At 39.2% G+C, this 15,123-nt stretch overlaps 1 protein-coding gene across 1 annotated transcript in view; it reads left to right on the top strand.

The window, feature by feature from the left end:
- ADAMTS2 (ADAM metallopeptidase with thrombospondin type 1 motif 2) overlaps positions 1 to 15,123 on the top strand; it is a 217,449-nt gene that overhangs the window by 71,510 nt on the left and 130,816 nt on the right. Inside the window, exon 3 of the mRNA XM_067567255.1 lies at positions 6,670 to 6,823. Within this exon, the coding sequence (XP_067423356.1) occupies positions 6,670 to 6,823 (154 nt within the window). The remainder of the gene's footprint in view (positions 1 to 6,669; positions 6,824 to 15,123) is intronic.

The raw sequence follows: 15,123 nt of genomic DNA on the forward strand, positions 1-15,123 counted from the left end.
TATGATCTGAAGTCTTTTATCTTATTCACCATATCAGAAACCAATGCTTTGTTTTATACCTTCATTATGGATTTGATCCAGCTTCCAATGAAATTAGGGAGAAGGCAGTGATCACTTGGTGAAAGTCTATGGCCTGCTTTGTGCAAGAGCTCAGACTAGATTATCATGATGGCCCCTATGGGTTTTACAATCTATGAATCCATGATTCCCATTAACTACCATGGGAGCTGGATCATGCCCTAAGCAAATATACATCTGAAGGAAAAAATCTATGGTAACAACCTTGTTCCTGAGAGTTCAAGTTGAACAGTTTTCCATTTGGAAAGTCCTCTCCTCCTCCTCCTCCCCCCCCCCCCCGGGGCAGTATTTTCATTTATTTATTTATTTATTTATTTATTTATTATTGCTGAGGATAGAATAGGTTAAAGTCACCGCAGACTTTCATTCCAAGTGATGCCTTAAATTAAAATTGGAAGCAGTTAATCCCTTTGGCTCTTGCTGTTAGCAAATTCATGGACTTGATATTCATGCTTTTCTTCCCTGAAAGATCAAGAATGAGAAACTGTGTTGCAGAGAACTGTAATTATTATACCTAGCTTGCAACAGCAGTAATCAAGCTCCAGTCCCTTGAGTGCATAGGTTCTATCACATTTATCATTTTCATTCTCAATAGCTATTTAATAACTTTTTCCCTTTCCCATTTGGAACCAGAGGCCCACAAACCTATAGAGTTGCCAAAATATTCCATTTCTGGCATTGTTTCTTGCTGAAATAACTTCTGCTGCCTTTGTTTCAAAAGCTATAGTGAAGTAAAACATCCAAAACTTAGCTCTTCAGAGACAAGGACCCTCCCATTGGAAGCTGGAGGCATCTGAAAGAGAATAGAGAAAACTGCTACCAAAAGAAGTTGTGCTCTTAGTCACTTGATAGTGGGGAAAGCTTATTTCAGATTTGATTCAAAACACAGTAGCTAGTGTGAAGCCTCTAATGGAAACTCACTAACTGTAATTTACACATAGTTTTTCTTAGCAATGCAGTTTCTTGTAGGAGAAGAGATCTCTAAAGCAACTTTAGTAATGGTGTCTAGTGGTAAAAGCAGGGGACTAGTAGTGAGGACTCCTGGGTTCTATTCACAGTGGCAAATCTGAGTTCCTATGGGACTTTGGAAAAGTTTTTTTACTTCTGTGTCCGTTTTCCCACATGATAAATGGGGAAATAAAATAAATAAATAAAATAAAAATGGGGAAATAAAAATAAGGGGGAGATAATATTTAACATACCTCACTCCTATGTTACTTCCCCCCCCCAAAAAAGTGTTGAGTTTCTACAATGAAAGGGGCTACATGAATGCAAAATATTGGGTGAGAGTTTCAGCTCGCACAAACTCATGTAGCTCTGTTGACTTCAGTTGACACCAGATGAGGATCTGGCGATTGTCATTACTATTTGTTACCTATGAATGTCTTAGCCACTACGTAATGAGGTTGCACTGACAAAGCTTTATTGGAGGTAAAAGTGCAATTCCATCAGCAGAGAGGCCTTATATTGGTATAAATTCTTTCCCTTTCATTTGCTTAGGGCTGCCCTGTACTAAACGTAGAAAAGCAGATTAATGCGTCAGATAGGATAATAACCTGGAACTTAGTATAAATCATTCAATTTTTTCTTATTTACACCCAGTGAAAGTAGAAACAAAGTTGCATAACTGTAAAAGGGCATGAAAGAAGCTGCAAAAGAGTTGGTTTGTAGTTGACAATAAGAAAAATTCATGTTTTTTGGTTTAAAACTCCCCCTGGGGACTGTATAAATCATTGTAGCTCTAGGGCAGTAGTAACTTATGTACAATATGTGTCAACACGTTCCAAATGTTTTATGCAACTCTTTCAGTACTTCTGTTCAGTTAAAAGAAAAATAGATTTACCATACCGTGCAATTCTGACCCTGTAATTCAAGGCATCTTCTTAAAAAAAAAATCCACAATACATCATAAGAAGCTTTTTATAATGTTTTATAGGGTGAAAGAAGCCGAACAGGAATAAAAATGTAAGGTAGTCTATTGCCCCTTTTGTTTTTTGTTTTTTTTCTAATTTAAAATATTGAAGGATTAAAATAATTTGTGTAGTCTCTGTGATATGACTTGTAATACACATGTCTCGGAGTCAGGAGAGCTGAGTGGCAGTCTCAGCTCGGACTCTAAATCACAGTGTGAGTTTGGACAAGTCACTACAGCTATCTGTGCCTCCATGTTTCTCCATTTGTTAAATGAGGATAATGATGCACATCCATCTTCCCAAGGAGAATAAGGATGGTCGGGTGGTTAAGGCGCTGGGCATGAATTTAAGAGATCTGTATTCTGTTTGTGGTTCTGCTACAGATTTCCTGTGAGATCTGGGGCAAGTCATTTATTTTCTCTGTGCCTCAGTTCCCCTTCAGTAAAACTGGGATGATAATATTTCTCTGCGTCACTTCAATGTTGTGGAGATAAATCCATTGAGGCCTATATTCCATAGCAATAAAGACCCATAGAAAAGCCATAAATAAAAATAAAATGTGCGAAGTGCTTTGAGATTCTCTACTGAAAAGTGCTAGATCAGTGCCATGTTTTATTATTATATTTTAAGAGATGTCTGTGCCCAGAATGCATTTGATTTCCATATGCTTGACTAAGACCTTTCCTCCTATCCACTTTGCTCCTGTGTAAATACAAACTTATTCCCTTTTGAATTGCCTAGCAAATCTCTTTGGAAGCTAAACAATGAAATGCAAACCTGTAGGTTTCTTTGCTTCTGTGATTTAATTGATTAGTAAGAATCAGAAAGTAATACAGTGTAGTTATTTTAAGTATTTATCACCTGTCAGTTATCAAACTGGCACAAGTAACTGAAATTTAAGATTATTTTTTGGATCTGTTAGTGTGCAGCTCATGTATACCCTGATGGTGTTGGTTGCCTTTGCTTGAACGTAATCAAATATTACACAAGAACAGAGGATCATCTCTAGGAGCTTCTAAAACATTCTGATTTCTCGTAAGCTACAGTGACTAATTAATTAAAGACTTGGATTTATTTCTTACAATATTAATTTGAAGGAAATGCACATTTACTCCTAATCTTCCCTTTCCTTGGAGATTGAGAGGTAAATCTGTCCTTGTATGGAATAAGAAATTCTGTAAACCCAAGCTAATGAGGAAAAAAGTGAACATTAATTAAACTTGAAGCTATAAGATGGGTCCAAAGCCTGGAATTTGATGGAGTAGAAGCGGCAGTAGCTAGCGAGTTTATTTCAGTATGGCCTAGGACATGAAGCTGTGATGTCAACATAGGTGCTGGAACTAGGGGTGCTGGGGGTTACTGCTGCACCCCGTGGCTTGAAGTGGTATCCATGGTATACAGAGTTTACAGTTTGGTTAAATGGCTCTCAGCAGCCCCACTATACAAATTGTCCCAGCACCCCGGATGTCAAGGTGAAGGAGCACCCCCTCTCACCGAGGACATATCACCCATGCAGAAGTGAGGAGAGTGGCCGGTATGAAGCAGGTGATTGTGCTGGCTGTATACCATCCAAAATTTTGGTGATGCCACAATCTTAGAAGTAGCATCCCATACCAGTTGTGAAGGTGAAGAAAGGGCATTCTGGTAATCTAAATAAGAGATGGGTGGAAGGCAAAACCTCACTATGAAACACTTTGAATTTTAGGAGAGCTGCACTCACTGTTATGTGATTTGGGCTGCAGCTCAGAACCCAAATTAGAAAATCCTGTTTTACTGAAATCTCACAAGAACAACTCTCAGAACTTAATATGGTTGCGAATGAACTCAACCCTCGTCCTGACTGAAAAACAATTTTGCTGGAAAAATTATTTGAAAGTAAAACCAGGGTATTGACAGTATGAATTTTTTGTGTGTGTCTGTGTGAAAAATATCTGCTTTCCATGGAACAATTTAATTTTCTTTTTGACAAACTGAAGGCCAATCCCCAAAGTATTTCAGCTTGGAAATGGTGCCTCATATCTCTAGTCTCCTCCATGGGCAAGGACTACATCTCCCGTGATGCACAACGGCCAGGGACTCTCATCGTGCACTGCTTCCCTGTGGTGAGACCATGATGCAGCAGGTGAAATGTAGTCCAACTAGAGAACATGGCTTATAGTGGAGAATGGGAGCATGAGGCACTATAGCAGCATTTCCAAACTGAAATAGTTCACTTATCAGATTTCTGCCTCAAAATTGAAATTTTCCACTGCAAATTTAGACAAAAACAAAATTTTTAGTTGAGGTGTTCTGGGGGTGTCGATCCATTTTTTGTTCCTCTCTAGAGTCAACCTCAAACCTGAATCGCAAAGCTTAGCTTAACCCTGATGTTGAGCCAGATCTAAACCTTGGTAATTTGTCCTAGAAGAAAAGACACCTCTGTAAAGGGCCTTTCTGTGCTTCAGCCACTGACAGTGTAGTGCCATGGCCAGTTCATTCAGGATTCCCCAAAACTCCCCAGCACGCTAGGGTATCTTTTTGTTGTCTGGTCTTGTCTTTAGCCTGTCCAGGGTAGTATCTTCATTTTCTCAAGCAGCTGTGATGCTTCTTTCAACCTGAACAATTTCTCCCCTCCCCCCACCACCCAAAAAAAAAAAAAAAAAAAAAAGCATCAACACTTGAAGCAAGTTTGTTTTTCAGATCTGTGTTTTTGGAAGAGCCCTTCAATTGTTGATTGCAAGAACTTCCTAATTCTTCTTTGTTTGGTTAGAAGGCTTAGCTCCTCCACCCCCTCCCTCTAAGTCACCTTTAATTCATCATGCTTACTTCAGTACCAAAAAAGCATTTTTCCTAGCATCATGAGGTGGCTCTACCTGTTAAACCCTCCATGAATTAAGATCCACCATTAATTGCTTTATTACTAGTGATTTTAATTCATCTAGAAATGCATGCATACATTTTTGTACTTGCCCACGTATATGTTAATTGCAAATGGCAACTGCACACTTATATCATATAGCAGTTAAGCTATGTGTATGTTTGCACTGGGTTTAAATATGGCATGCACATCATAGTCTGTGCTTCTGTCTGAGTATGCAAATTCTTGCTCTTTTCTCATCTGTAGTTGTGCATAATTCATGCAAAGTTTTGAAAATTTAGCTCTGGGCATATGTATATTTTTAAAAAATGATGTAAAGCAACAGAACATTAATTCTGAAGTTTCTTTGTAAGCATTCTTGTTTATACAAACAAAATCAATTGCTTTCTACCCTGTTTAGCATTTGTTTTCTTGGTTGTCTTAGCTTCCCTGGCGCCTGAGCCTGTTTCACCTGCCTTGTGTCTGATGTAGAATCTAAATTAGATAAAAGGAATCAGGACAGGATTTCAAATTCAGTTTGCTCATTGTATAGGCAACAGAGTAGCAGCTTAAATTGCTTGAGTATAATTTTGTTTCTATAATCCTTCCCCTCTAATCTGTTTTTGTATACACTATATATATAAAAATAAATAAAATCTAGGACTGGAAGTCTTGCCTAATGTAAGTTAAGACATGACAAATGAACCTGACATTTTTGCAAGAAGGGAACCCAAAGAGCATGCTGTATTTATAGCAGCAGCAAAAGTAGTTTACTGTTTTGTAGAAAAAGTATCTCTTTGCATCTGCATTGTATTAAGATTTTACCACTGGGGTATGGTGGACGGTCCAAATGACAACAATGGTAGTTTGGACATTTACTTCAAAGAGACCAAGAGTCAGGTCCCTTTTGGTTCTCTTGGGAGGGCGATGGCCTATGAATAATTTGGCATCCTAGGCAGAGCTGTACTGTTAAAATTACACAAACATTTTTGATGAAAGGCAAGGTATTTTTCCATCCAAATAAAATGTTGGAAAGATTTTGTTTTTTAAGAAACTTGTTCACTCTGGTAGTAATGACTTTCATGCTGCTCTAGTTAGCAGTCGACATGCTGAGAATTTTGTGTCAGGCTTTTCTTTTGTGCTTCATTGGACAAGTAAGGTTTTCAGTTTTTCATACCAGCATATTTGTCTTGGTTTGAATTTTTAAGCTTTTATCCCTAAGAAGCTTATCACAGAAAATTATATTTTAATCATTTTGGCTAACTGGCTAAGAGAGTTAGTGTACCAGTAGAGTCCTATGTGTTATCTTTACATAATGCATTAATGCAGGAGAAAATTATAAAGCTTATTTGCCAGCTAACAAGGCTTAGCACTTCACCATTTTGTCTCTGAATAGGAAGTTCTGGCCATGCACCATAAAATCATGCATCTGGGACAGCTCATGATGCTGATTTGATCCTTTATTTAGCAGGCATGGATGTTTGTACAACAGTGGAGCAATTTGTGGCTGACGAATTACTATGATCATATTAACTTTCCTTTGTCGTTGGCTTCTAATTGTGAGTCCATTTCCACATACATATTTTAGTCCCAAACCTTGCTAATTAGATTCTAGTAGAAATCCCTTTGCTCTGGTGTTTTTACCTTTGTCCTTCCTTGTCAAGTTGAGACATTAATGCTACATTTTGCTCTAATAAAGAATTCACCTTGCTTACACCCTGCACTCTAACTGCTCCCTGGAGAGTGCTAAAGTGTGCTTAAGCATAGTGTAACTGTTTACTCACGATATCTGCTCTATACACAGTAACTTAAAATGTTCTATCTGTGCCTTGTCATTCCTAGGCTGGTATGATTCGCACAGACAAGGACGAATTCTTCATTGAACCTCTTGAGAAGGGCAATCAGGAGGGAGACGGAGGCAGGATGCATGTGGTATATCGCAGAGCAGCTGTCAAGCAGTCACTTCCCACTGAGAACACAGATATCCAGTATAAAGGTAAGGCTGAGATGTTAATGACAACTGGTGTCTAGAGCATAGTTAAAAGCATGTATCTAGTAGGCAGCCTCTATGATCTGCTACCTCTGGCTGTTTGTCCTTGAGAGTGGAAATACCCATTGCTGTTTTTTCTGTGTGGAAGGGTGGGTAAAGTTTGGGCTGGATTAAAGCATTGCAGCAGCCAAAACACTACCAGGGTAGCAAATCTTTTCCCCTTTTAATGTACAGATAGGCGTGGTAATTCACCTATAGTGAAGCTGGCCATTACAAGCCACAGTTAAGCCCTATGTAAGAACAACACAGGGGCACCGCGGATGGCGCAGCAATGTGGCGGTTCCTATACACCCTTCAAAGGCAGGGGAAACAATGTCCACAGTGGCTCTGCATAAGGCACCTTGAATGGCTGCACTGGGGGCATTGATGCATGAGCTTTGTGCTGGCACCTGCTTCATGGGGGATGGACTACTGTTGGGGATGTGTGGTTAATTTCACCCCAGAGGAATAAGATATTGTATCCTCAGACACAGATGTGGAACTCCCATTGAATTGTGCATCCATGGTAGAGGGTAGAATTTGACTCAATATGTTGTGGACAAAGCTGTTATAAGAGGAGTCTCAAAGCTGCCAAGGAGTCTGCACTGTCTGACATAAGCAGTCTTGTATAGAAAAGAATTTTACTTGTAATATCACCTACATCTATGGTAACTGTTTTTGCCCGGTGCCTTTTTAACTGAGTGAGCAATGGATACAAACCTTGTAAGTGTTTTCACATCTAATATTAATATTGCTATTGACTGGATTGTTTGGGCCCAACTCTGCTGTACAGTATAGGAGATTAATTTATTACTAATAATTTAAGAGCAACCTAATACTTTAGTGTTAGTTTGTTGCAGTTTGTGCGTTAATTACATACAATACTAGGTGTGTGATTGTCATCAGCAGAGGGGCTTTTTTCCCCTTGGTCCTCAAGATCCCTGTAATTATGTGGCCCTTCAGTACCAACTTCTAAAGACCAATGTAAAATTGAGATACATTCATAAATTCCTGCCATTTTAGTGGCAGAAATGAAGCATACCCACATACACCAGTTAGAATGATACACATTCACAGAGACAAGTCTGTAGAATTATACAAAGGCAAACAGGATCTCTTCTCCTTCAGGCCAAATTCAAAGATTCTGGTGATTTAAGTTGCACAGGGCTCGAATTGAAAACAAAAAGTAGTAGCACTCTCCTAAGCGCTGCCCACTTGAGACATCAAAATGAGATGCCAATCACAATAGATTGTGCAGACATGCTCTGCTGAGCTCCTCCAACTGGCTCACTTTCAGTGGGGTTTAGATACACCCATGGACAGAGCTGGACTAAGGCAATTGATATGTGCCTGGGGCGCCTGCTCCCAGAGTCACTTGATGGAATTTGTTTTATTAAATCATGCTTATGCCATTATTGTAATGTTGGAAAATATCTCTGTCATTCCGCTTCCTTTTAAACCAACGAGATTTAATTTTATTCACCCCTATATATACACAGCATATTTGCTTTTAGATAGTAAATATTCCTCAGGATAGGAGGTTTGGTAAACAGAAAAGCACAAATCATATTTCAGTTTTGAGAGCTCAGCTCAAATATTGGCATGCTGTACCTGCTAAAGGAAGACCCTTGACAGCAGCATCTCAAAGCACCTCAATAAAATGTACAGACCTGGTATATACCTTTCTCTCCTAGAGCTATCTGAAGCCCTACTGTAGCAGTCTGTTAGGCATGGCAGAGCAATTACAAAGCTAAAATGACAACTGTGCTGCAACATTATAGTTTAACCTTTGACTATTCATAAATACACTACAGTTCTGTGTTTAAACAGCACTTAGCACACAGGGTACAAGGTGCTACCACATTACAAACTTATTATCATTATTGTTATTATTAATAATCGATAAGTAAGCAAACTGTAATTAAGAGTTAAAAGCGTGTTTAATGAAGATGGTGATGAAGAAAGAGACTTTGATCATGCAGGAATGAGGACTGAGAGTTTATTTGAACGAATGCAGACCTCGGCTTGAGAAAGAGATGACTGTTTTAAGTAGAGCTGATTGAAATCCTTCTAATTTCAAAATTTCAATTAAAAATAAAAAGAAAAATCAGGGGAAATTTTAATGAAAGTTTTTTTGCAAAATTCCCTCCCAAGTCTCACCCCATTTTTGACCAACTGGTTGAACGTTTTCAAATTTTTGACATTTTGGAAAAAGGAGGAATAATGTCAAGAATTCCTTGACATTGAATCCTCTCATGAAATCCTTTTTTCTTTTTCTTTTTTTTTAAACTGGGTCTAATTTTAAGTCTTCTAATTTTTTTCCATTCAATCTGGTTTTTCCATTGCTACTGAAAATATGCAACCTCTAATGCTGGCAGGTTGGTATTCATAAGTGAAAATTGCTTGAAAGCAGCTGTTATTTATGCTCCAGTCTTGTCAGAGTTTCAACAGATGTTTAAAAAAAGCCAATGGCTTAGTATTAAAAGGAAAATACTAGCAGACTTCCCATTCTAGCTTTCGGGGTATCATTGTTCCAGTTCAGTCTTGCATCTGGAGACTCCATTTCCCATTTGGTATGATGGAACAGCTATAGAACTGTGTCTAGATGGCTGGCCCCTGAGCACACAACAGGGAAGGATGGTAGGCAGATGTCTGGGCTTTCCCCAGAAGGCAACTAGAGGTCATAAGAGGAGCTGGTATCTGGTTGAGAAATGATGTCCTGCTTCCATAGGTATAATAGGATGATGTCACATTTGCTCAATGTTGGCATTGATTGTAGTGAATTTTACATTCCCAGATGCTGTAAGGTGAAATTGAGAGCAGTGTTTTTCTAACGTTTGCGTTCATAGTTGTTTCTTCTTCTTCTTCTGTCTTTTATCTTATAGAAAGGGAAATTGGGACTTTATTCCAGCTGTTCAAAAAATCAGTCTCCTAAACACTGGGACACCAGGGTATTCTTCTTTATATATAAAGGTTCTGCAGACATGTTTTTTAAGAAATGGAATGTGCTGGGCGAGAACAGATGTGGAAAAAATGGCAAAGATGTGTTCTGATTTGAGACAATTTCAGATTTTCTTCTGAGTTTAAACAAAACACTATCCGAGGAAAAGGAAAAAAGTAAATACCAGTTTCCGACAGCTTAAGTCACTCTGTTTTGATTTTGGCAGGATTATCTGTTTTTGGCAAGGTGACAATAATAGTCTAAAGGGTATGGTGTATCCACCCACTCTTGCCTTTCTCATATAACTCTGTTTTTTAATATACTGGAAAAATAAACGGCTTATGCTTTAGACAAGAAATCATCTTCAGAGTTCAAGCAGCACATTAGTCCTGTCAGAGTTGTTATATTTTGACCAAAATCTGGATAATTCTTTTAGAAAGAGGCAGAAACATTTTCATGTACTAGTTTGTGTGTCACACGTAAGTTGTTAAACTCTCTAGCAGGAATAAATCATGTATTTTCTGCTGATTATATTCTTAATACATAAATTGATATAATAATTTGTCTTCTAGTAGGTTAAAATCCACAGTGTAGTGGGCATCTTTAAAACCTTTTACTCTTTGGAGAAATTCTAATATTTCTAGTGGAGTTCCTCATTATATAGATAGGAAATATTGCTTGAGAATGGTAAAAACTTTCTACACAGTAGAATTTTTAAGCATGCCCATTATATTATGTGTAGAGTATTATTTTTCTGACTTTGACTTATTGTGATATTTTGTTCAAATGTTCTTTAAATCTGAAATGATGGTTTTAATTAAAGCTGCGGTCATATCTGAAAATGCAAGAATTTAATTTTGCATGTGCAAAAGAGGGTTCTGCTTAAAGCCAGCCTGAAGACATGTGTCCAGTTAACTTGTCATGTCCATTCTGATGATGCATGTGATCAATTGAAAGGAAATACTTCTACTAAAGTTTTCCTTAACATGTGCATTTTGTTTCTTTAAATCATGACCTAAATACACCACAGCTGTCCAACTTTCAAGTGAATTTTGATACTGCTTGACTGAGAAGCAGAGACTCAATTTTAATTGCCAGATTCATTTATTATGCAGATGAAGGATTACTTTAACAAGGAACAGTTTATTATAGAACAAGTGTGCAGTTTAATTAACTATAATCACTTTGGAACAGACCAGTTGTTCTTGCCATAACTAACGACCCAGTCCTAGGAATTTCCAAAGCCTGTTGAGACACTTAGATCCCCCCATGAGCAAATGCTGAGCACTTGGACCTGCCTACAGACTCTTAGCATCCTGACCCATAGACAGTCAGGAACTGGATCCCTGAACCCAAAGTCTTTGCCTACAAACCCAAAGCCTGCTGAGGGGTTCTGAGAGGCAGGTACATTAATTTAATTCCACAGATAAAAGTATAGCTCTACCTGACCAGCTTCCATATCCTGCATTGGTGCCTACTGCCTTCTTGGACAGTATGTTTTAAAACAGCAAAAAATCCATCAACTTGATATCCATAAGGGACGGATTCATGCTAGCACATAGAAGTTTGACCATCCTTTTTGATGCCATACTCCAGTGATGTGGTGGTTTGGCTACCCCCTTAAATATGGTCATTTTGTCTATGGGCCTGTTATCCAGGTGCAATACCTTCCCTGCTCCATGCATGTAGTCTCCCTGGTCACATTTGAAGCCATTGAACTTCCCAGCAGGGACCTGTTTCTGGCATTGTACTGGAGGAACTGAAGATAGTAGCAGATGTGCAGGTTCATAGCCACAATACCTTTTCACATAACACAAGAACTAAAGGTAACCCAATGAAATGAATAGGCAGCAGGTTTAAAACAAACAAAAGGAAGTATTTCATCACACAACACACTAGTCAACCTGTGGAACTCCTTCCCATGCAATGCTGTGAAGACCAAAAGTATAACTGGGTTCAAACAAGAATTTAGTAAATTCATGGAGGATAGGTCCAGCAACTATTAGCCAAGGTGGTCAGAGATGCAACCCTATGCTCTGGGTGTCCCTAAACCTCCAATTGCCAGAAACCAGGACAGGATGACAGGGGATTAATCACGTGAAATTACCCTGTTCTGTTCATTCTCTCTGAAGCATCTGGCAGTGGTCACTGTTAGAGACAGGATACTGGGCTTGATGGACCATTGGTCTGACCCAGTATGGCTGTTACATTCTTGCCCACTGCCTTGCAGAGCATTGGGCAACTGAATCAATTCCAAGGTCTTCTCATTTTTAAAGAGCAAAGTTGAATACATCTGTTGTGGACAACTATAGATCTAATGCTGGAAGATGTCTTTTCCTAGGTACCCTTTTAAGATCACCTGCACTGGACACTTTCCACAGGGAGGTCCTAGCAATTAGCTTGGCTGTCTCATGTTTTTTTCCTGATGGCCACACACAGCCCCACCACATCACCATACTCAGGTTGTGGTGAATGCATTGTTGAGCTGGGTGTAGATCCCTCACCCACCCCTAGAAACACATGTACAGGAGAGCATCAACTGAGCATGTGTCAGTATTATTGGATGGTGATGGGTGTTTGGTAACTCTCCCTCATAAATGTGGTTGGGCTCAGACCAGTCAAGCCATTCCTCCATGTCTACAAATTCTTTGGGCAATAAATATTTGCTGCCAGGGCTAGCCATTGCAATGTATGCTTCTTTGAGAAAAGAGTTCTGTAAAGAACCTAAGAAAGAAGGTTACAAATGCATATAACTTGTCCGAGGCGTGCGGGGAATAAAAAACTAAAAAGTGCGATAAGTCCTTGTTGTGTTACATAAATTCATCAGAATGTAGCCTCTGTCTCCCTTTTGCATGTTGCCAGGCCTGAACTATTTAAAATTTGGCATTATTCTACATGTGGAAGTATGCAACATTTTTTAAAGCCTTGTTTTTGCCACATAATTGGATACATACAACATTTCAAAGTCCCCAGTAAGCATCATAAGGTTTTGTTTGATTCATTTATTTTTATGTATGCTGTTACTTCCTTAGTTTATTTTTTTAGCCAACAGGGTTGTGACCCTAAGAATCTTTTAATGCCAGCTGGCAAAGGGGGTTACAAGAATATCCTGATCTTGGCATGTACATTCTAGCTCACCAAAGAAAATCATGTGAGGCCTTCCGTGAAAGCCGGGGTCAAGCTGATTGTTAATATAGTAGTGAAATGTATATACAGATACAATGTAAAAAGTAATTTATGTATTCTGAAAATATGTTGCCAAAGTCTGTACCAAGGCAGAGCTGACAGAGGTTTCTGTCAGACAAAAGATGTTTTTTCACTTGTCTCAATCAGCATGTAAATTAAACATTGAAAGCTAACACAATAGACGTTTACATATGACGTCAACAGGGGGATGTGAAACCAACAGGTTAGTAAAACACAGGAGAATAACCCACAGGAGTTATTCTGACTCGGGGTACAATTAATGAACAAGGAAGACACCCATCCCTTTATCCTGCACCTAGCGAGTAATGCGGCAGTGCGATATCATTCATGAAAATGGGTTCTGAACCAGACTTGACTGAAATGCTGCAAAGGACTTTTGGGATGAGATAAACTTGTATTTAAATAGAAGGCTAGTCTGTTAAATTTAGCCTCTAGGAGTCATGTTTGATTTTGTTTTATATGTAACCCTTCTCTTTCTATTATCCTTACTCACTATCTCTTCAATCTTGGTCTTTAATAAATAAACATAATTGTTTTCATTATAAATATATCTCAGTGCCGTGGTGTTATACAAGGAGCTGATCCTGAGTTCAATCAAACAAGATAGGGGCATACACTGTCCCCCTGGGGACAGCAAGGCTGGTATTTCTGTGGCTGTTCAGTGGAGAAGGGACGGAACACTGTATGTGAATGCTTCAGAGGCACTTGGGGACTGGAGTGCACCTACTGTTAACCTGCAAGGCAAAGTAAGAGCTGGCATAGCCCAGAGGAGATTGTTTGGGTGATTAAAGGCTGGAGGTTTTGGGGACCTTCCACCCTGCTAAGCACAAGCAAGTCTCGCTCTTGTCAGGGGCAGGGGGGTAACAAGGTGACTCTCAGTCCTGGGCACCTTGGGAACTGTCATAACAGACACAAACCCGTGCAAATCGCACAAAAGGACAGAAATTCCAAGTTGCTGCTGCTTAGTGAAATGGGTCCGGTCTATGTTTTATTCAGGAAAATACTGACTTCCAAGGAAGCCATTTAAAGACACTGAATAATTCAGGGGGGCTGGAACAATTTTTATAGTGTGGGTGCTGAGAGCCATTGAACCAAATTGTAAACCTTGTATATAATGAAAATCACTTCAAACCAGGGGATGCGGCAGCACCACATCCCTAGTTTCAGCACCTATGCTGAACATTATCCTTCCTCAGAGATGGCAGTTTATCAGCGAGGCTGCTGAACTGAGATTGAGGGTTCCACAATAAGTAGCCCCCTTCTCTTTTCCATTCTCTCTTTGCTTAAGAGCTCTTCCCACTCACTCCTTCCCAGCCAGTCTTCTTTATAATTTTTACCATGCTGGGTGTCAGCAGGTGGGCGTGGTTGGTTCAAGTTCAGGGTCAACCACCAGTGGCTATGTGGGGATGTCTGCGATACTTGCCTTCCTCTAACCCAGTGCAGAAACTCCATGAGAGCAAGGCTCATTCCCAGTCCCATCACATTATGGTGGGAAGGTGTAGGGATTTTGGGGCCCTATGCTGACATAGCTATAAGGGCTGGAAACATTTCCATCCCTCAGTGCTGATGGTGCATTCGACAGCCCCTTCCCCCATGTTTGGTTTTGAGGACCATGTTCTCCAAACTTGAATAAATGTTGAGAGGGGAGAAACATGTCAGTTTAGATTTAAATAAATCAAAGATGGAAAAGTAAAATGTACTGTAAATAAAGTTATAAAAAGTTAGATGTGAGAGCTTTTGTAGATTTCAAAGATTATATTTCAGAGGAAAGCTTTTCCGTCATAGTCCATCTGACTGTCAGTGCTATTGGTTTATGAAAGTATTCAAATTACTTTTAAGAAACAAAATGCATGTTTGTTTTATGTTTCTCAGGATTGCCTGAAATGACACATACATTGGCTGAAAGCTGGCAGGATGCCATTTTAATTTAAAGAAACTAAGCCAGTTACCTTTGCAAAGGAATTGTTCTATTAGAAAACTGAAGTTTCTCCAAATCCAATCGATATTTCCTTTCAGTGTGTACCCCTGATGATTAATTACTGGTCTCTTATTTTGGAGTCAGTAAGGCAGCAATGACAATATTTTTTTTGTCTCCTTCCTACATCATATGTGCATGATA

The sequence above is a fragment of the Emydura macquarii genome, unplaced genomic scaffold (assembly GCF_026122565.2).
Source record: "Emydura macquarii macquarii isolate MOO-44397 ecotype Brisbane River unplaced genomic scaffold, CSIRO-AGI_Emac_v2 contig_2768, whole genome shotgun sequence".
NCBI lineage: Eukaryota > Metazoa > Chordata > Testudines > Chelidae > Emydura > Emydura macquarii.